Here is a 22,192-nt window from a genome sequence, read left to right as displayed (position 1 = left end):
CACAATCTTATATTATTTAATCTAGAAAACGCTTTGTTCTTAAATTTCAAAATTTTAATTAAAATTTGGTTACTGTTTATAGTTTTTAGTTTCACAAAAATAATGAAGTGTGCATATTTTTAGCAATCTTTTTTAATTTCTTGTGCATCAGATTACGAAATTAGGTAATCTTCAAACTATATTTGTCTATCAATAGAATTATAAATTATACTTATAAATAACTTTTCCATTTAAAAATGCCTTGAAACATTTAATTTAATCTTATCTAATTTGTTAAAATAGATAGATATAAATATATTTAAAATGAGGTATTTATGTGAAATAGAATACGCCACATTGAATAGATTTTTTTCGAGTAAATCTTTGAGCAGGCGACATTCACAACGGCCCATTAGCTCAGTTGGTTAGAGCGTCGTGCTAATAACGCGAAGGTCGCGGGTTCGATCCCCTCATGGGCCACTTGAAAAAATTTTTTGTTTTATTTTTTTAAATATTCACATATTTTTTAGTTTTCAAATTTTTATATTTTTCCACATTTTTGATCTCCATGAAAGATAAATTCAAGCAACTGAAAAGATGTTACATATATGTAATAGCCGAACTCATTGGTTAACTTTCTGTGAATTTATTATTAATTATACAATTTACTTATTTTTAATATAGATGGATTGTAAATAATTGTAAGAGAGGGAAAACATTTCTAATTATATAATACTCGTTTTAGTAATCGAATAATTGTTAACAAAATACAATCTCTATAACTGCCGATGATAAAATGAATGTGAGTGCAACATGAAGATTGTAAGAACCTGATCCTGATTTTGTGGTTGATTGAGAAAAGGTCTTGCCTAAATGCTGGCGACACTTATGGACCATAAACAAAATTGCAATTATAAAGCAAAAGTGTTGAACAATTGGCAACTAAAGAAGTTTTTTGCAGAGGTAATGGGAATGTCACTCCTCCCACCCGCTCAATCAGATATTTTGCTTGGACACATTTGCGCTGGACCCGCAAAATAGATTTTCCGCAATGTAATTGAGTATTTGTATTCAATTAAGACTTATTTCAATATTTGCATACAAACGTTGCAGACACTCGACTGTGAGCTGTGAGACGACACTGTTGCCACTCTGTTGAGTGTGTTGTTGATGCACAGTGTGAATTCCCCTCCATATGCTGCAACACATAATTTGGTGAAACGAAACTTGTACAAACAGAAGGCCGGACAAAAGCCGAACCCAGAGTGGACTCCACAAATCTCTGCCTTGGGTTTGGGCAAAGGATTTGCTCTCTCTTTCTCTCTTTCTCTATATATCTATAGGATGGGCACGTGGTACATCATGTGTGCAAACTGTCTGATTTTGACAGCCCGCATAAAGCGCTGCCAGACAACTGTACTACACCCTAGGTAAATAGCAAGAGAGATAGAACGGAGAGGAGAGAAACAGAGTGAAAGGGTTGACAATAAATGCAACGCTTCTAGTTCGGTCTGAGTTGTGTCCTGTGACACAAAATGCAACAAATATTAATTTTTATTATGCAAACATTGCTTTAATTACATTATTTTTGCGTATGGCCAACAAACAAACTTTACCACAGCATCAGGCTGACAATTTCCCTTACTACCTTCTGAAGTGTCCATGTGTATGTGTGTGTGTTCGTTCGTGTTCATGTGTGTGCTGTGGGTGTGTGTGTATGATCAATCACTGGAAAATTGGATTTTCATATGGGCCGTACTCGTGCAGTGTGTGGCGTTTATGCAATTTCCCTTAACCGTGTCCATTGCCTTGTGGCTGTAAAAATCAATCACTTGCCACCGTTCAGCAATTGACTGCTTTCTCTCTTGCCTCTCTCTCTCTCTCTCTCTCTCTCTCTCTCTCTCTCTCTCTCTCTCTCTCTCTCTCTCTCTCTCTCTCTCTCTCTCTCTCTCTCTCTCTCTCTCTCTCGTTTGCTCCCAGTCTCGTTGCAACGGAGCGTTTGACAAGCACAAACACAAACACAAACACAAACTTAATCAGCAGCCATGAATTGGTCAATAATTTTTAAATACAAATCAAGTGTTAACTCCTCGTATCGAAGGGCCAATTGACGCTTTTGCAACGCGACTCGTGAGCAATGGCCAAAAGGGAAAAATGTAAACAGAGAGCAAGGGCATCAAATGTGAAAAAAATCATAAAGTTATTACACAACTGCTATATAAGCTATTTTGGTGGAGTCTTTAAATGATTGAGAGCACAGTTTTTGCAAATATGGATGTAGAGTCAGGGTAATTCTTACAGCTTAAATGAAATTTGAAATACTGTACCTATTTGGTAATTTTATAACAATAATAGTACTTTTCATATTCCGACATGATACATTAATACATGTTATTCATTTTAGAATCTTTCAAATAATAACTGTAGTGTTGCTATTTATTTATTATATTTTTAGTGCTCGGGTTGATTCTATTTAATTTACTATACAAGTATATCTGAAAAAAAGAAGCTTAAAAATATTCTTATTCAGTATAAATAATACATAATAATAAATTAAAATACTAGAAAGTACATTTCATTGGTGTAAAGTTCAGCAAAAAACATAACAATTTCAATACACTGAAAAAAAAAGAAAAAACCATAAAGTTATACAATTGCTGAGGTTTTTAAATGGATAAGTGCACTGTTTAACAAACATCGATGCAATTTCAGGGAAATATAGTTATAGTTATAATTGAAACGATAATTATTTTGTAGGTTTATAACAAAAATGAAACTGGTTATTCGTTATTCCTTTAAGATCTTTCAAGTGACAATTGTAGTGTTCCAATGTTGTTATAATGCATAATGCAACTAATTTCTATAGTTGATATGATGATTAAAGATAAGAGATAGAGATCTAATTCTATTTCGATAGCACTAATTCTTTTTGCACGCAGAGCAGATTTGTTTCATATTTTTGCCACGCTCGCATCCGACAACCAAATCGGAAAAAATCGAATACCAAGCAAATTTTGAAGTCACAACAACATAGTACATACGATATAACTAACATACAGTATTTATGATTCCTTAAATTTAACTTGAGATCAAATAAAAATTATTGAAGTTAGTCAAGAAATACTTTTGTTTTGCAAAAAACGCTTAGTGTTATTGCGTCTTAGTTGCTTTGTTTGACAATCTGGTATTTTCGAACTTCGGTATATTTTAGTATTTTTGTGATATATTAAATCGGTACACTTTTAGAATATACTTTTATTGAACATGAATAATCAGCATCTCACTTTCTTACTTACTTCATATAGATCAATCATTCGAACTCAATTTGTTGACCAAATAAACCCTTAAGAGATACAGAAAGTAGAGACTATAAAATTGGTATAAAGTTTAGCAAACAGTGGCATAAAAAGCAATTTAAAAAAAAGGAAGTTATCGCAGTGAATTGCAATTTCCTTTTCCACTAGCTCCCAGTTAAAATTTGCACTCTTTTTCGAATGGAAAAGTTTTAAATAATGTACCATCAATGCTCAGAGTTTGTTGCAATTTTATAGCCATATCAAAAATCATTTACTTCGCTTCAAACAAAACTCAGATGAAACCACAAATGTCTCTTAACTCGCACACGCACACACATACATACGTGTACGACCAACACACTCACACATGGAAGATATTGACACTAAAGCAGATTCTCAATTCAGCCGGAACCCTTTTGGTCTTTTGGTCGGCTCAAACCATTTTGGCAATCAATATAAACAGACTCTTACATGCATATGGAGATGTCCAGCTTTCTGTGGTTGTTGTAACTGCTGCAGTCGCTGTTATTTTTGTTGTTGCTGTTGAATATTTTTGTATTTTTATACCCTATTTCGGTCAAGAATAGGAAAATATTGAGTATGTGGAGGTTTAATTTAATAGAACAAGCCAAAGAAACTGCCTCGAATACTATAAACATATATAATATCTAAAAAGACATTCTCTACACATATTGATTTAAGATTTATTCGATCTTAAAAAGAAAAATCTTGAAATAAACTATATAAGGTTTTCATTGTAAAAGATTATGCTGATCTACAATATACAAATGTACTTTGTGCTAAAAGTCTGCTAATGAGAGTTCAAAGGACAGTCTCTTAAAGCTTATTCGATCAATGTTTCGGTAAAGCAATAAAACTCAAACTTTCTTGATAATTAATCTATTATAATAAATAACTCTTTCATATTTAGGAAAGAAAGTTTACATTTAGGATAAATTAATATATTTTAGTAAACTATCTTAAGAGCACCATTATGAGAGATATTGAAATATTTCATGCAGCTCTGATGCAAACACACAAGTTCTTTAAAGAAAATAACACTTTAGCAGAGATGGTGTTTTTTTCCGTTATAAAGATGAAAAAAATGACGTATATTTTCAGTATGTTTATAAAGCTCAAGATTGTGCAGCAATCTATAGTTCAAATCATGAACGAATTGCCTTATGTGCACTCTCTTAAAGTGAAATTAAAATTTGACATTTGAATGAAATTTCCTGAATCTAGTAATTTTAACTATGACATAGTTACTATGTAAACATTTTGCTTTGGACAATTTAATGAATCAAAAATATATATGTTACTGACATAAAAATGTAATGATGATAATTTACTTGCTTCAATACGATTAGTGCAAAGATTAATTAAATCAAATACATATAAAGGCATTAAAAATAAATAAATAAATCATTTTTAAATTTAGCTGTCAACTTAGGAGTGCCTCAGAAACGGGGTATTTTGTAATCAACCATTCTAAACTAAAGTGTTTTACTGGAGTTTTTTTTTAACTCTGCATTGAGAGATCCATTGACTGCGTTCGTTCGTTCGACTGCGGCGTCAGTCTGACCGTCTGTCTGTCTGTTCGTCTGGTTGTCTGGCGGAAATTCGATTTATTTTCATCAATATTCAATGTCAATGCAACATCTTCGTGGCCAAAACCAAAAACGTACATCAGCTATGTTGCAGCAGCAACAACATGGCCAAGAGCGTGAAGTGTTGTTGCTGTTGCTGTTACTGTTGCTCCATGGAAATGGACTTTGTGGCTTGAACTTTTTGGGGTTTTCCTATTAAAATTTGATGCCGCACGTTGTCGTTGTCTCTTGTCTCATGTCTCTCGCTGCGGCAACTGCCCCCCGTTTGGTGATGCTCAACCCTCGACTCTTCACCCTTTTTCAGGTGATGCTGCAGTGTGGCGTTACTTTGGTCTCTTTCCCACGCGTTGACGCTTTGCCATTGCATATTTAAACAAATTTATTTGCAATTTAGTGTTTGCGGTCTGTGAACATTTCCCATTTCCCACAATGGGCAAACGATTGAGGGGCGTGGCAATTCAACGATTCAGCGATGCAGCTGGCTTTTAAGTGGCGCGAAAATTAATTAAAATTTTCCAATTTATTGACAAATATGTCAATACGTTGACTGAACCATTTTGTGTCGCGAACAAATTTGTAAAATAAATGAAATTGCCAAAAATATTGACAAATTTGTACCGTAACAAAGTGGCAACTAAACAGGTTTCCTTTGATTAAACAAATATTTATTTATTATCAACTATTTCGCAACTTTTTAAAGTCTCATTGGCAGTCAGCTTTAACAAACAATTTATAAACATTGTAGCGCCAGTGCCTGCGTAAAACAAACAGAAAAGCCAAAAATCAACAGGAAATTGCACTCGAGGCGCGGTTATTAAAGTCATATTTGTGCCAAAGGCATAAAGCGTTGGCGCACCAAGCAAAAAGTGCTACACAAGAGGTTTGAGGGCACGGCACAACGCACAAGCAGCGGTCGCATGCAACGTGGCGATAAGAGTCGTCAACAGAGTGTGGCCACAGTTAAGTAAATACGTAATCCACGTGAGCTCGTTTGCTCTGCTCGCCAGCTCACTGTGTACGTGTTGCCTGCATGTGTGTGTGTATGTTTCGTGTATCAGATTTTGCTCGACAAACGCCCTGCACTGTTTGCTTCTGACTTTAGTAGAACATTAGGGGCAAGATTCACAACGAGCAGAGTGGCGCAGTGGAAGCGTGCTGGGCCCATAACCCAGAGGTCCGAGGATCGAAACCTTGCTCTGCTATGTGGAAATTTACTTTTTTATTTTGTATAAAAAAATACAACTTGTTTTTTATTCTATTTTGTTTGACCGTAAATAAATGTATATTTTAATATAAAATTTGATATAAAAATCCATAATCAAAAAAGCAAAAAATTTACTTCCCATACCGGGAATCGAACCCGGGCCTTCTGGGTGAAAGCCAGATATCCTAGCCACTAGACCATATGGGATATATTATGTGATGTGTCAAATATCTCTTTTGTTATAAGCGATGTTGTATTTACTAAAATATTCGAAATAGTGTGAAATACAAGCTGCATCAACATTTTATAATGTATTAAAATTTTTTTTTTTGAAAAATACAAATATATAAAACTGCTAAAAACATAAAACGTATTTTAGTCATAATTTGATAAAAAAAAAAGAGACAGTTTTCAAACTGAAGTTTGTTTCCCATACCGGGAATTGAACCCGGGCCTTCCGGGTGAGAGCCGGATATCCTAACCACTAGACAATATGGGAGATGTTCAACTGCCTGCCAAATATCATATTTGCTGTGGAAGCATCACAATCATACAAGAAAAATGAGAAATATTCATTCGTTTACTGACCACGGTTTATTCTAATGCAATTCATATACAATTCGTTTCATTAATTCTAAGCAAAGTTCTAAATGACTTTACATATTTAAAAAAATCAATTAGATTTTTCAGCACATTTTCATGGAGTAAGAAGTAAATCATTCTTAAAAATATAACTTTTGAAAGTATTATTGTTCTACCATGGAAGACAGTAATAACATATTTCAGCTCAATTTGTGTAGTCATCATAAATATACAAATTGCACAAAGACTCATTTTATTACTCGTTGAATAACGAAGACTAGCTGATATTTTTTTCTTGGTTCCATTGAAATGTTTTCATGCTTGCCACTTCATGTATGAAATTTAGCACAACTTTGAATATCTCCCATATTGTCTAGTGGTTAGGATATCCGGCTCTCACCCGGAAGGCCCGGGTTCAATTCCCGGTATGGGAAACTGTTGAGTTTAATTTTTTTTTTGTATTTTTTTCTTATTCTTTAAAAACATATGAAATTCAAATACATTACAGTATAGAAATCATGTCACTTTAATTTATTTATTTAATTATTTATTAAGTTTGCGTTAAGTTTTGTTTATTTGGCTGTTTATTTTTTGTATATCTGGTTTCGATTTTAGCTACTGAGAAATTCTGCTGAATACAAATTTGTTATTTGTCACACACCATAACATATCCCATATGGTCTAGTGGCTAGGATATCTGGCTTTCACCCAGAAGGCCCGGGTTCGATTCCCGGTATGGGAAGTAAATTTTTTGATATTTTTTTCTTTGAAAATGTACTTTGAATAATATTTAAAATATTTAGAATTCAAAAATAAAAACCAAAGTGATTTCTATTTAAGAAAATATTTTGAAAATGATATCATGTAATATTACTTTGCTTCCAAAATTTATTTGGTTGTTGTGATCGCGTGTTTTGTTTTTTCGTTTTCTGCGCTCTAATTCACAAGTGGTTCTAGCAGTATGGTGGTGGTTTGATTATCGTTTGGCGTAGAACGATTGTCATTAGTAGTGGTAGACTGACGTTCTACCCAAATACTAAAAAGGCCAATTGATGATACAAAATTATGACACTTTGTGATTATAATTGAGTACCACGATTCTGACGGGGTTGCTCCTGCCTAGAGTTGTCGGTTGTACTGATGGTCTTTCATCTAATGACAAACTTTTTCAAAATAATCAATTCTGAAGTATGTAGTTCTTAAGAGTCCGAGAGCATATTCTATAGAGCGTGCACGCTTTTTGGGACTAAGTGCTTCGTTTGCTGTTGGGTAACAGTGGGCGCAACAGTAGATCCCACGCTCGTTTTCTCTCTCTCTCCCACATGGGGAATATTGCCACTTGTCTGTGCGCATCGCAGTCTGTGACTCATTGATGTGTGTTGGAGGAGATGTTGATGGGAAAACGGACGGTAAAGGGCAAGCGAAGGAAGGCGAGACTGGGAGAGAGGATGAATGAATGACGAGGACAGACCGTTTGTCTGGCCGTGACCGTGGCAACGAAATCATCAGAACTGTTGCCTGCCTCCGCTTTTGAGCCACGATGCGTGCGGCGGCGTGGCGTGGCGTGTGTGTATGTTTGTGTGGCATGTATTCAGTTCTTTTTTCGGCAAAAATTTACATAAAAATCGCATTACACTTAACATCCAGGGAGAGGTGAGTTGAATTTTCCGCAAGCCGGTCGCGTTTTGGAGACGCTCCTTTCGATCGCTCGGGAAATCACCAAAATAAGTCGAAAAAAGTCGAAAAAACCTAAAAAAGTGACTGCGAGTTAGCTCGAGCAGTGTTCAACACTTGTGTACTCACGGTCGGTCGGGGCACCTGCTGCTGGACATCGTAGACAGCCGCGTTGCCAGGAGACGCATTGGCGGAGTTGACGGCTGCGAGGGAAACTGTTGTTGGTTCCAGTACAATTGGCCACAACTACTTGTAAACAATCGCAACTGCACTCCCACGATCAGCTGACGACGAGGGCTGCACTACCATCAGCGGCGTAGCCAGACTGGGCGCTCTGGCGTTGCCAGTCGGCCAATCAGAAGCTCAGCGCAAAGCTTTAAAAAGCACAGCGCAAAGCTCAAAAAGTGCAAAAAATATCTGCATACTTTCAGGAGCAGCTAATTAGTATACGCATTAAGCTCCGCTTAAAGAGTGCAGCTGCAGTGGCGCAGTGCATAGAGGCGCGGACTATTCAGCGATCCACGGTTCGAATCCACCAAGATCGGAAAAAGTCCAACACTTAATTTATTAGGTGGTCTGGCCGAAAAAGAGTGGGTCGGGATGCAGCGCACACCGTTGGCTACCGTTGCAGATTCAGCGACAAGCAGCAAATCAAAGGAGAAACTTGAGGAGGGAGGATATAGCTCAGAGCCTACTATTGATCCATTCATAAAAAGCAGCAAGATAGCTAGATCTCCAAAGTTGGCTACACCAGGAGCCCAATTATATAGCCGTAGTCCAGCTATAACTACTGATGTAGCAGCGCTGACACAAACAGCCTTAACAGAAGATGGTCCACCCGAGAAGCGGTCGAGCTTCTATCTCTTGGGACAGAAAATAAGGGACTTGAGCAAGATGCTAGAGGGTCGTCGGACCATACATATGCCTATGAGAGACCTCATTGACAGCATAATGGGCCTTTACACGGCGGCGGATGAGGAGATGCTCTCAACTGCAACCCGCAATCAGACAATGCCGAATCTTCAAGCTATAGGTGCGTCGAAACACCAAACAGCAAGCGAAGGAACCGTAGACTCGCCTAGAGAAGGCAAGAGAACTAGAAGTGACCGAGGCGAACTCCTTTCTCCACCACCAAGGTCAAAGAAATCTAAGGCTCCGGTTAAAACCAATCCCAGGATAGCGACACAGGTTAATCCCCAAAACGACGGTGTCGAAACACATTCAGCGAGTAAGGATGGAGCGGCTGCTGAAACAGAGCAAGATAACACTTGGAAAACGGTGCGAAAGAAGAATAGACACGAGAAGCACACCAGAAACGCAAGGGTAGAATCGGCAAAGCCTGACGCAGTGATTGTGAGCGCACCTGCGAATACATCGTACGCTGATATACTGCGCTCAGTCAAAACAGAGCCAAAATTGAAAGAGCTGGGTCAGCATGTTAGGGGCATCCGAAAGACGCTGAAAGGAGAGCTGCTCTTTGAACTATCAAAGCCTTCGGACCCCAACACGAAAGTATTCCAGGAGGCAATAAAAGAGTTCCTGGGCCCATCAATAGATGTCAGATCGCTGACGAAAATGACTTCAATCGAAGTAAAAGACTTGGACGAAGTGACTTCTGGAGAGGAACTGCTGGAAGCCATAATCACCCAATTTGGCGAGATCGGGGTGAATCAATCCAGCATTATAACGATTCGCAGATCGTATGGAAGCAGGCAGACAGCTAGTCTAAGAATCCCAGTCGACTCAGCGGCGAAGCTACTAAAGGCAGGCAAACTGCGTGTAGGATGGAATACGTGTCGTATAAGGCGTAAGATACAGCCAATACGCTGCTACAGGTGTATGGAATTCGGACATATACAAAGCAGGTGTACAGCGGAAGCAGATTGTTCGGGAAATTGCTACAATTGCGGAGAGGCAGGCCACCAGGCCAAAACATGCTCGAAAAAGCCGAAATGCATACTGTGTAGCAGGAAAGGGGAAGAAGATTCGGCGCACACGACTACCAGCATACGGTGCCCGTACCAGAGCAAGGCGCGTTCACGGTCAAATTAGCAATGGTTCGGATTTATCAACTAAATTTAAACCACTGTGAAGCAGCACAGGACCTACTGATGCAGACTGTAAGGAAAAAAAAAAGTCGATGTTACCATTCTGAGCGAACCATATCGCATAAAATCTCCCAATACGTGGGCTGGAGACAAGTTGCGCAAGGCAGTAGTGTGGACCTGCGGGCAGCGCCCGCTACAGCTGATGGAAACCAAGATGGAGTCAGGGTTTGTCAGGGCAAAGATAGATACACTATACGTTTATAGTTGCTACCTTGCCCCATCGCTTAGCATGGAGGACTATCTGTCCATCTTGGACAAGCTGGTAATGGATGCCAGAGATAAATGCCCATGCCTCATTGGGGGTGACTTCAATGCTTGGGCAACGGAGTGGGGCAGCTTAGTCACAAACCAGAGAGGACGTGCGGTTTTAGAGGCATTTGCGGCTTTGGACGTTGTCCTTTTAAATAGGGGCGGTGAGCACACATTTAGCAGAGGGAACGCAGGATCCATTATCGACCTGACCTTTCTTAGCAGTAGCCTGGCTCCAAGAGCCTCCTGGAAGGTCTGTAGGGACTTCACCTACAGCGATCACACCAAGCCATCATTACTGATATAAGGAAACGACCCGAAGTTGCGGCAGTTCCGAGAGTAACCAGGTACCGAGAGAACACTCTTGACATCGACATGTTCGAGCATATGATGCAAGGGTTGCAACTTAGCGGCACGGCGACTGACATGACCAAGCAGATCATGTCTCAGCTGACACGAGCATGCAATGCCTCAATGAAGAAGGTCGGGAACGGAGCAAAGCATCAGCCGGTGTACTGGTGGACAAACGAAATTGCAGTGGCTCGGAGAGAATGCTGTCAGGCACGAAGATCTCTTCAGAGAGCCCTCAAACGCGGAAATCCAGACGCGTCTTCGCTATTGCTCGAGCTAAAGACAAAAAGGCGAACACTGAAAGGTCTAATTAAAGCAAGCAAGAAGCGACTCTTCCTGGAGCTGTGTGACCAAGCCGAACAGGACCCTTGGGGATCGGCCTACAAGATTACGATGAGGAAGTTGAATGCCTTCTCATCGCCAAGCCCGAAGTGCCCAGAACTCTTGAGGAAAATAGTGTCTCATCTGTTCCCACAGCAACCAGCCCGAAACGACAACAATGAGGTTGCAGAACTTGCTGACTGGAACAGTATTCAGTTTGACGAAGTCTCGGATAGAGAGGTCTTAGCAGCAGCGCACAGGATAAAACCTGGTAAATCTCCTGGACCAGATGGCATCCCGAGTGCCATTGTCAAAAGAGCAATGGAGCTGAAACCGGCATATTTCAGTACGGTGTTCAACTCGTGCTTCAGGGAGGGGAGATTTCCCATTCGATGGAAAAAAACAGGACCTGGTCCTTATTCCAAAAGGAGGCAAACCATCGGATGACCCTTCAGCCTACCGGCCAATCTGTCTGCTGGACATCGTAGGCAAGGTACTCGAACGCGTTATTTGCACGCGACTGGAAGCCGAGGTTGACATCAAAGGGGGTCTTTCACCATATCAATTTGGTTTCAGAAAGGCACACTCCACACAACAAGCGGTACAGGTGGTCTCACACATAGCAGCCACAGCAATAGAGGGTAAGCGGTGGCTCTGGGGTACCAAGCAGTATTGCCTAGTGGTCACTCTAGATGTCAAGAACGCTTTTAACTCCGCCAACTGGGGGAGAATCATGCAATGCCTGATCCAAAGGAACATTGAGCCGCACATCGTCCGCATAATAGGCAGTTACCTCGAAGGAAGGTCACTACGCTACCGGACCAACCACGGAAGCGTCAACCAAGTAGTTACTGGAGGGGTTCCACAAGGCTCAGTTCTTGGTCCGACGCTGTGGAACTTAATGTACGACGGAATACTGAGACTTGATCTGCCGGAAGGGGTTAAGATTGTAGGCTTCGCTGATGACATCGCGATCGTGGCAGTCGCCAAGCATAAGCACGAAGTTGAAAACAGCGCTAATACAGCAATAAAAACGGCGGAGAGATGGCTAGCAGACGCAGGCCTTAGCCTAGCCGAGCACAAAACGGAGGCAGTCCTGATAAGCTCCAGGAAAATGGTGGAGACCGCTAGCATAATTGTGGGAAGCACAAGTATTTGCTCAAGGCCTGCACTTAAGTACCTGGGAGTTATGCTAGACAGGAGGCTCTCGTTTAAGGACCACTTGAGCTACATAGGCCAAAAAGCCTCAGTGGCGTGTATTGCGCTTGCTCGCATAATGCCTAACACCAGAGGACCGAAGCAACTACGGAGACGCCTACTGACTGGAGTGGTGAGGTCGATCACAACGTACGCAGCACCCATATGGGCTGCGGCTACGACAAAAAAGACATTCATCAAAGAAGTGGGAGCACTCTACAGACTCTGCGCTATTAGAGTTGCCAGTGCGTTTCGCACAGTCTCTGGGGAAGCAGCGCACGTGATAGCGGGCATCACTCCGTTCGATCTGCTGGTCACCGAGATCAGCAGAAAATACTGCACAGGAAATCACCTCACAAGCCGTCAGATCATGCTGATCGAGTGGCAACAACGGTGGACCGAAGCTCCCAAGGGAAGATGGACATGGAAACTGATTCCATCGGTCGAAGCGTGGGTAGGTAGAAGACACGGCCAAACAAACTTCTATCTGACGCAGTTCCTTAGTGGACACGGGTGTTTCCGAGCATATCTTCATCGCTTTGGGCACGCTGACGATCCATCATGCCCAAGGTGTGGAGTAGGCGTCACGGAAGACGCGGGACACATCATCTTCGCCTGCCCCAGGTTTGAAAGGGAAAGAAGAGAAGCCGAAGAGGTGCTGGGCGAGTCCCTATCTCCAGATAGGATGGTGCCACTAATGTTGGCAAACGCCGATAATTGGGATGCGGTGGAAAAAAATGGCAAGCACTGTCATGAAGGAGCTCAGACGCCAAGAAAAAGTGCGTAACTCTGATGCGAGCCGTTAAGGCTCTACTCCCTCCTGAAGTAATACTTTATTGGTAGTCCCAGGGGGGACAGTAGAATGGCGCAATAACATACTTAGTCTAAATTTAAAAAACACACAACTATATATATGTATTATATATAATGGACAACTGTTTGAATAAAATATATAGATTGAGTTTTTAAAAAAAAAAAAAAAAAAAAAAAAAAAAAAAAAAAAAAAAAAAAACACACTTAACATCCACTTTGCTAAACGAAGCGCATGAAAGCGGGCGCCCATGTGGTTTGAGCTTGCGCCTGGGCCTGAGTTTGGGTTTTCGGTTTTGGGTGCTCGACTGCGCTTTTGTAAGCTGAGAGAGATGATGTTGTTGTTCGTGTTGTTGCTGTGTATGTGTATGTGTAATGTGTGTGTGTATGTGTTTGAAGTGCATGCCGCGGCGGTGGCGCCATCGACATCGACTGCCTACGAAAATTAAATTAAAAAGCGCATTCAAAAACGGGCAAATGAAAACAGTTTGTGTTTTTCCTTTTCAAAAATCGAAAATGAGAAAAACAAGAAAATACCAAATTGCAATTTGGGCCCTGATCCACTTGTCTGTCTCTCTGGCATAAAAGCGAACATGGAAGAGTTGTCAACACTTGATAAAGACAGTCTGTTATACTTACTATACCATATATTCCAGAGTCCGTAATCATTATAAGTTACATTGATGTTTAAATATAGATTTTTATGATTTTCTTCTATAGTTTTCAGAAAGTTTATCAAAAATTATACGAAATCATATTTTCTTGAAAAAAAATATATAATAATAATTGTGAATGACATTTATATGTTTCTTATCAATATAGGATATAACTCTTACTCTTGACATTTGATGAATCAGATGAAATGTTAATAGTCAATTGTGAATGTTTTTAAATATTTATAATACACTGCATTTAAAAATACCTTGTGTTTGAACTTGATTTTATAAAAATTGAAAACTAATTCCTGTTTTTTTATTATAAAAGTTTTAAAATAATTTCTAAAAAAATTTTGTTTTCTGGTTTGTTGTGAAAAACAATATGTATAGTTTCTCTTCTTCATTTGAGAGTCTTTTTGAGCTTACATTTAAGGTATTTTAAGTAATTCAGTCATTATTTAATTTAAGCTTTTTAAGAAAATTTGAACATTTTTTAAGTATAGTAACATTCTAATGAATAACTCATGAATTGAAATACATTTAACAATTAAAATACATTTTAATTAATTTGGAGTTATAATTGAATTGTTCGTAATTAGCTCTAGGCCCTTGGTTCGGCTTAAGTGTTTAGGCCATTAAACATTTATGAGGCATAGTTAAAGCGACACGCGCTAAAACACTTGGCCAACAGCTGTTACGCATATTCTGGTTATTAAACATAATTAACGCACGGCGATTTGTTGGCCAACGCTATTAAAATGAAGTTGTAGCTTTGATATTAACGAGGACATCTGTTGGCCAGAAATGTGCAGTGCAGTGAAGCTTGGCTAAATAGTCAACACACGCATTTGTTAGCCAGCCCAAAAGCAACAAACTGCATTTAAAATACAATATTACCGTAGTACAAATTTAAACTGCAACTGATTAATCATGGATAAAGTTGTTGTGTGTTCGCAGTTGTTATTGTTGTTGTTGCCGGTCACGTGACTGAAAACAATTTGACTTCAAACACATTAACAGTTACGGTCTCGATGCTACAGAAGAGGGTGCAACGTGGGAAGGGGTTTGTCACCAACATTGAAGAACAGCCACTAACTTGGCTAACTAAAAGTTTTCATGCATTGCCGTTGACAGTGCAATAAACATGCCAAAACAACAAATGCAACAACAACAACAGCTTATGAAAACAACAGCGTCAACTGACCCCGCCCTTTTGACTGCCCCCCTTCATTCCCCTTCTCCCATCCAAACACCAACAACGCCCTCGCTTAACTTCTTCTGGGTTCGGTTGGTTCGTTTCTCTTTGAATTAGACACGTAGCCTGTGAAATATTTAGTCGGATCGAATGAAAGGGACACATTAGAAACTCAACAAACTACTCGGCAAATAGTTGACCGACTCTTTTCCAAGAATCTCTTACCTTCTTTTTTTTATTTCGACATTTTTTCATGCCTTTGCCAACGTGGATGTGGGATTTGACTGATTTACGAACTCTGCATTCAACTTGCGGAAATTCCTTGGAACTCAAAGTTTTTTCCTTAGTGCTTAAAGCATTTACATTGTATGTACATCTATTTTTTATTTAAAAAAAATAGTAAATTTTAATAATACATTTTTTAAATTCATGAACTCTGTAAAAGTTTTCAATATGTGCATATTGCATTCGTTCTTCTGGTTACACAATCAAAGAAACGTCGTCTTCTAATGGAAAATATTCATTACATGTGTGCAAAATTTGCTTTATGGCAAATTTTAATTTTTTTGCCCGCAAAAACTGAAAAATAGGGTGACTAATGGCACATCTCAAGGGCGGCAGCGCAGCGAGGGTTGCACTTTATAAGCATGAGCATGAATATAAGTACTACATTCATATATGTTAAGGAAGGGGGGAGTGCATGACATTCATTGTATTTAATGAACATCCATTACTCGTGCGTTGTGTAATATCATAAATAATCAAAAAACGTGCTGCCACGTTGCTTTGCCAAGACCATAAAAAATTTGCCAATATTGCTAAAAATAGCCCCGCAACAGATGGCAACAATTGGTTATGCGGTACGATTCGGTTTCATTTGTCTATTTATAGATTTTTAAAGTCAGCGTGTCGAATTCAATTCACAAGCTACACTACAAGCAACTATGAACAAGCAAGCATGAGAAAACAGTGTTTTAGCAATCCGATGTCAACAATCCTCGATAGTATAGTGGTTAGTATCCCCGCCTGTCACGCGGGAGACCGGGGTTCAATTCCCCGTCGGGGAGTGATTGTGAATTTTTTTTTGTTTTTAAATTTTTGTACTAATGTACATTTTTTAATTTTTTAGCTAGTTTTTGAAATATAAAAATACTAATATCGATTCCATTTTTATGAAAAAGACAACAGGCAGTACATGTTTACTTGGTCTAGTTTCTAATGGTTCAGCTAGACGTTTTATCTGTGTTGTTTTTTTTCAATTGCCGCTAATAATTCTTCTGCATAAGTGTTGCCAATACTAAAGTGTAATTAAATAAGCATGTGTTTCTATTTTATTTTAATTTTAAAGGTAGTGTGAATTCAGAAATTGAATATGAATTATAGAAGGGTACATTGAATCGAATAGTCTAATTCAAAGAGTTAACTATAAAATTCTTTTGAAATCTCATTCATATTAGTTTCAGTAAATGTGAATGTTTTATTTTATTTATCACCAAATACACTCTCTAAAAACTTTTTGGATTTTAAAGATAGATGTTTTTATGTAGTCAGCCTTAATCTAAGCGAAGAGAACAAGCCAACAAATTTGAACTATAAATGTGTTTGGATTTCTTCAATGTGAACAGCACGCGTTTCACAGATGCGTATCAGCGACTGTAGAACAACCCTTTTGACGCTGTTTAGGTCTAGTTGGTATCCCCCTCTACACACTCACACACACCCCTTTGTTTTGTGCATGTACCTGCGTCGAGGCCTGAACCCATTAATACTCATTAGTATCTGCATTTTTTTGTTGTTCCATTCGAGAGACATTGTATCAGACACTCGCATGGCAGACGGAAGAGACAGTCACTTTTTGGCGTGCGCCTTTGTCAGCCATTTAGCCACTTTGGTCATAATCCCCGATCCCCGATCCCCGATCCAAGGGACGCGCAACAACCGCAACAATATGCGTGTTTATTATTGTTGTTGGTTGGTTTTTCATTGGCAGCCAGAGTTGTGTTGTTGTTTGTGTTTGTTTCGAGTGTGGTGCGGTTTATGCCCTTTGTCTATACTCTTAATATTATTAAAAAATACACCCAAGGGTATAACAATTCGGTCGATTCGGTTAGTTTTTTGGTGGTGGTTTGATGTATTTTGACCATTTTCAATACTCTTGTAGAGCAGACGCATAAATTCAGTCTCGCAAACCCCCCAGACAATTAGAACTCAAGCAGGAAAATGATGTGATGCCTGGTGAGGTGGGAGGAGAGGAAGGGGAGCTCTGGCTGTGGCATGTGAATACTTACTGGAACGGTTAAGTACAACAAAAAAGAGGAAAAAAGCGAAACTGTGAAAATCGTTTTATATCCATTGGTAAAGGAATACAATTTTAACAATAAAACATACAATGCGCCTGACATCCTGTTGCCAGGACTTTACTTTACTTAGCTCAAAAGTGATAAATGATGTTGCTTGTTACTGGCATTGGCTTTTGAGTAGCAAGCATCACGTTTATTTGCGCTGTAAAATGGTTTAGCATTTTGCCAACTCGTCGTCAGTCTTTCAACTCGCTTCCTACACTTTTTATACGCTTAAATGAATTGCAAGCCATGTTAACTGTCATGTTAGCCAAACGACGAGTTGACAAGCGTTGCGGCATTTGATTAGCCAAGTGGCACCACTACGGGAAAGCATCTACAAAGTTTCTAATGCATCTCTAATACGAATGCGTGCCACGCAGTAAATTGAAATAACTGTACGCGCCTCGCACGATCTGTGGGATTATAATTATAATATAATATTTTCTATCTATTAATATGTAGGGTATATACTTACATCTAGAAAGGTTTTCAGATTCATGTCGACCAACAAGGCGCGCATCTTCATTGGCCTCTGTGTGTGTTGCATCATGAAGAGCAATCTTTTCTGCACCGGCACATCAAAGTTATACCAATCGCATGCATAGCAAGCAAACGCCAAATCGTCTTTCTGTAAATTAAACGAAATGAATAATTGAATAAGTATTTGGACAGAAATATGGATTACATAAATGTTGAATACTAAAACTGGGTTTTATGTAAGCGAGAATGTCCTTAAGCTTAATTGATTGCCTGTTTAATTATCACTCCATTAAAATTAGAGATGTGACACTTAAGATAATCTTTTAGAGATTATTTATTAACTCATTCAATTAGTTTGTATTCTTGAACTTTCTTATAAGTAGAAGCAAAATTTAGAATCTACTTTTTTAAGTGAAACAAGATTACGAGAAGCGTACAAAAGAAATTCATAATAAATTTACAGCTAGTCGCTCTTTAACAGATTTCTTATAAAGTTTAACATAACATGCAGTTGATATAACATTGTATTATATTGCATACTTTTTGGCATTCAATAAAAGTCAATAAAATCACAAATTTTAGTCTAAACTGAAGACTAATAATACTATCATTAATAGTTTACATAATATATAAATTATGAACGAAAACCTGAAAGCACCAATAGAGAGCCTAATCAAATGAACAAAAATAACTAACACTCAAAATCGAAGAACTGAACACTAAGAAATGATAAAGAATAACTTATTCAGTTCGTTTCGTTTAATAAATAGGTACATATTGTTTGTTTTTTCGTGAGCAACACTTTTAAATGTATGCATATTAGTATAAGCTCTAAATTTACTTAAAATAATCTAACCAATTAAAGAAAACTTATAAAAATTAAGCGACAATTAAAATTTATTCTTTTTAACCACAACTTATGTCTCTACTAAGTAAAAAAGAACTATCCGTTGTCTTAATTTAAAACTAGACTTAGTTGAAAAATATTCAAGTTCAATTTGAGACTTACGCATTCAACGATTAAGGTAGCATGCCAATGATAGATCCACAATATTGCAGCCATAACAAAAAGATAAATAAACATGAACGAATAATCCATTTTACTAGGCACCTGCAATAAGATGATTCAAGTTAATGCTTTTTGAGTGAATGAGAAGTTACTTACGCCCACGGTGAGGGCAAAGAATAGAAAGCACATGAGAACCGAGAAGATGATGAAATCGGCGAAAACTGGGACGCGAATGAGTTGCTGTAATTCATGGACAAACTGCCGAATTCTGAGTTGCTCCTCGACGAATTGCTTGCAGAGTCGCAAACGCCAGAGGTTGAGTTCAGCTGGGGTTAAATGTTGCACCACCAGATCGGGTTTCATGCGAGTTATCTAGGCATTAATTACAGATTATGGAATTACATATTCGAATGCACTTTCATCTCACTCACATCCATGGCAATCACTCGCTTGTTGAGTATTTGCAGCTTGAGGGTTATGTACTTCATGAGGCACGTGATGAAGGTGTGCCACAGGGGAATTGTGGTGATGCCCAGGCCAAGAGCATACCACGGACCCAAATAGCCGATAAAAAAGTTATCGCAAAGATCGGCAAAGGGGAAGAGCTTGAACAGCAGAATGGGTTGCGCCTCGCCGCGATGCACGGCGGCCGCATTGAAAACGGTTTGTGGCAAGAAGATGGTGCGATAAATACAGTCCGACCAGGCCATCAAACCAGCTACCACCGAGGGCACCCACAGCATCATGGTTATGGTACGCAGATATCGCTGAGTGGAGTCCAACAGCTCCAGTTCCTGATCATCAGCCTGCAACTTGAAGGCCTGCAGATCGGCGTGTGCCTGGCGCAGCATAAACACGACACCTGAAGTGGCATAATAGTATCCCGATTGTATTATAGAGTGAACTACTTACGTTCACGTTGCATGTACGCATTGAGTGTGGCAATCGACACGGCAAAGTATTGCACTGCGGTGGCCCAACTTGTGGCACCAACACTCAGATTCTCATAGCTGCCGGAGAGGAAAACGCGCGTCAACATCAAGGCACAACTTATCCAAATCGATGCAGTAAAGACGATGCAACGTATCAAGGAGAACCAGGGATGAGATTGCTCTGTGGATGCCACATAGCCGTACCATTGAAAGCAATGCAGGTGCATGCGAAAGAGCGGATTCTCAAAGATGTCCGGAGACAGCTGCAACTCCTTCACCTTAAACATTCTGAGACTGTGACAGCAAAGGCCAAATGTTTGGATATTTATACCCACAATATATTCGTAATTGTGTATTTACCTCCAGTCGAATGGTTAAGTGGACAGCAATTTGAATTTCTAAGGTGCTGAAAATGGCATGGTCAAATACTTGGTATGTAATTGTCATTTAATGGCTATTATTTCCTGCCTTCTGTCAAGTATTTTGGTTGACAGATGTTACAGTTCTCCTCACTGCAAATGGCAAATTGTACAATTATCATATTAACAATCACTTAAATACTGCTTAAGGTTGAAAGGAGTGTTATTTGAATGTAAATTCGAGCATGCAGTATATGTTTGAGTTTATTTTGAGGGCGGCAGCATGTCAAAATGACTTCCATTATTATTCAAATATTATATTTATATTAATTTTAGACATTTTAAGTAGACATGCAATATTTGGATACTTCACACAATAAAGAAGGTAAATAAAGCACTGAAATAATACAACACATAATGATTTGATTAAAATTCAATCCAAAATTATTTAGAATTCGAATAGAGGATATCTTTATTTTATCACAAAACTACAACTTAAACAAAAAAGAGAGATACCCGTTATCAATTGTTAAAAAAGGTAAGAAAAAAGACTGATCACAGGATGATATGGAGTATTTTGAATGTAATAGTATATTTTTATACCAGAAATAGTCGTCGGTTTATTTTTAGTGTTTTTGGTACTCTAATTCAACAATTTTAAGAATAATGGCACATATTTGTAAAATTTACTAAATAAATATTCCAAAATTACGTATGGTATATCAATATACTATGTATCCGTCACATCTTATAATACCCTTCTACCCAACGGGTAGTGGGTATAAATATATTTGTTTCATATTTCAAATTGTAATTCTTTAGAGATAAATTATTACAAATAAAACAATTCCATTTAAATTAAAGCATTGAATCATCTCTTACCATTATCACGCCTTAAGCAGACTGACTGTCAATTAACCTTAGGCCAATTTCATTTACAGCAAACATTGTCAGGTAAAACTAAAACCTGCACCTAAAAAGAGTCTATGGAATGTAATAGTATATTGATATACCAGATATAGTCTTCCGTATATTATAGTATTTGGTATAATCAATTGTCATATTTTTAGATTAATGCCGCACATTTTAAAACCCTATTAAATAAATATACTAAAAAGATACTTCAGATATATCAATATACTATTTATAGGGTGGAATATGACTCCATTTGCTTGTTACTTACATTTCCCTCCGGTACATGCTATAATACCTTTTTACATCACGGGTAGAGGTTATAAATATATATTTGTCTCACATTTCAAATGGAAATTCTATTTACAATTATGTAGTATTGCAATACAAAATATAGTACTATTCCATTTCAGTTTAAGCATTGAATCAGCTCTTGCCATTATCACGCCTTAAGCAGACTGACTGTCAATTAACCTTGGGCCAATTACATTTACAGCAAATATTGTCAGAAACATGTCAGGCAGAGGTAAAACTAAAAACCTGCATCCAAAAAGAGCCTGTGGAAAAGTTCATAAAGTTGAATTTCACTAACGAAATTCAACTCTCGCATGCATGTTCCTCTGCACTAAAACCATTTGACATTACACTTTTGTTTAGATACTTTAGTTCAGCTGGGTTACACTAACTGACTGGCTGGCTGGCAGAATGTGGACAAAGTTTTTGGCAAAAAGGTGCCAGCGAGCATAACATGCAAATCTAATTTCAAGTTAAGAACAACATTTTAAAGTGAACTAGGGAGCTGGATACAACTGAAGCGGGGGTGACAGAATCTTTCCTTTACAACATAAATATAATTATAGAAATGACATTACTAACATAGACTTAAGCAAACACATTATGTGACGGGAAAGAAAAGTGTGCAACGA

At 38.5% G+C, this 22,192-nt stretch overlaps 1 protein-coding gene and 7 non-coding genes across 8 annotated transcripts; 5 read left to right on the top strand and 3 right to left on the bottom strand.

The window, feature by feature from the left end:
• Nucleotides 1-385: 385 nt before the first annotated feature.
• On the top strand, nucleotides 386-459 carry Trnai-aau (transfer RNA isoleucine (anticodon AAU)). Its single transcript has one exon. It is a non-coding gene; the product is annotated as a tRNA-Ile (tRNA).
• Nucleotides 460-6,015: 5,556 nt separating this feature from the next.
• Nucleotides 6,016-6,087, top strand: Trnam-cau (transfer RNA methionine (anticodon CAU)). Its single transcript has one exon. It is a non-coding gene; the product is annotated as a tRNA-Met (tRNA).
• Nucleotides 6,088-6,224: 137 nt separating this feature from the next.
• Nucleotides 6,225-6,296, bottom strand: Trnae-uuc (transfer RNA glutamic acid (anticodon UUC)). The gene has a single exon. It is a non-coding gene; the product is annotated as a tRNA-Glu (tRNA).
• Nucleotides 6,297-6,516: 220 nt separating this feature from the next.
• On the bottom strand, nucleotides 6,517-6,588 carry Trnae-cuc (transfer RNA glutamic acid (anticodon CUC)). Its single transcript has one exon. It is a non-coding gene; the product is annotated as a tRNA-Glu (tRNA).
• Nucleotides 6,589-7,033: 445 nt separating this feature from the next.
• Nucleotides 7,034-7,105, top strand: Trnae-cuc (transfer RNA glutamic acid (anticodon CUC)). Its single transcript has one exon. It is a non-coding gene; the product is annotated as a tRNA-Glu (tRNA).
• Nucleotides 7,106-7,341: 236 nt separating this feature from the next.
• Nucleotides 7,342-7,413, top strand: Trnae-uuc (transfer RNA glutamic acid (anticodon UUC)). The gene has a single exon. It is a non-coding gene; the product is annotated as a tRNA-Glu (tRNA).
• An 8,814-nt stretch (nucleotides 7,414-16,227) lies between these two features.
• On the top strand, nucleotides 16,228-16,299 carry Trnad-guc (transfer RNA aspartic acid (anticodon GUC)). Its single transcript has one exon. It is a non-coding gene; the product is annotated as a tRNA-Asp (tRNA).
• A 1,391-nt stretch (nucleotides 16,300-17,690) lies between these two features.
• On the bottom strand, nucleotides 17,691-20,398 carry LOC117570893 (odorant receptor 56a). Its single transcript, XM_034252795.2, has 7 exons — nucleotides 20,356-20,398; nucleotides 19,976-20,289; nucleotides 19,495-19,925; nucleotides 19,220-19,435; nucleotides 19,064-19,165; nucleotides 18,050-18,202; nucleotides 17,691-17,987 (listed from the first exon to the last, which is right to left on the bottom strand). Exons 2-7 carry the CDS (start codon nucleotides 20,280-20,282, stop codon nucleotides 17,931-17,933), a joined length of 1,266 nt encoding a protein of 421 aa, XP_034108686.1. The 5' UTR covers nucleotides 20,283-20,289; nucleotides 20,356-20,398; the 3' UTR covers nucleotides 17,691-17,930.
• Between the last annotated feature and the right edge of the window lie 1,794 nt (nucleotides 20,399-22,192).

The sequence above is a fragment of the Drosophila albomicans genome, chromosome 3 (assembly GCF_009650485.2).
Source record: "Drosophila albomicans strain 15112-1751.03 chromosome 3, ASM965048v2, whole genome shotgun sequence".
Taxonomy (NCBI): Eukaryota; Metazoa; Arthropoda; class Insecta; order Diptera; family Drosophilidae; genus Drosophila; species Drosophila albomicans.
Note: the sequence above shows the minus strand (reverse complement) of the source record. Positions and strands in the feature narration are given on the sequence as shown.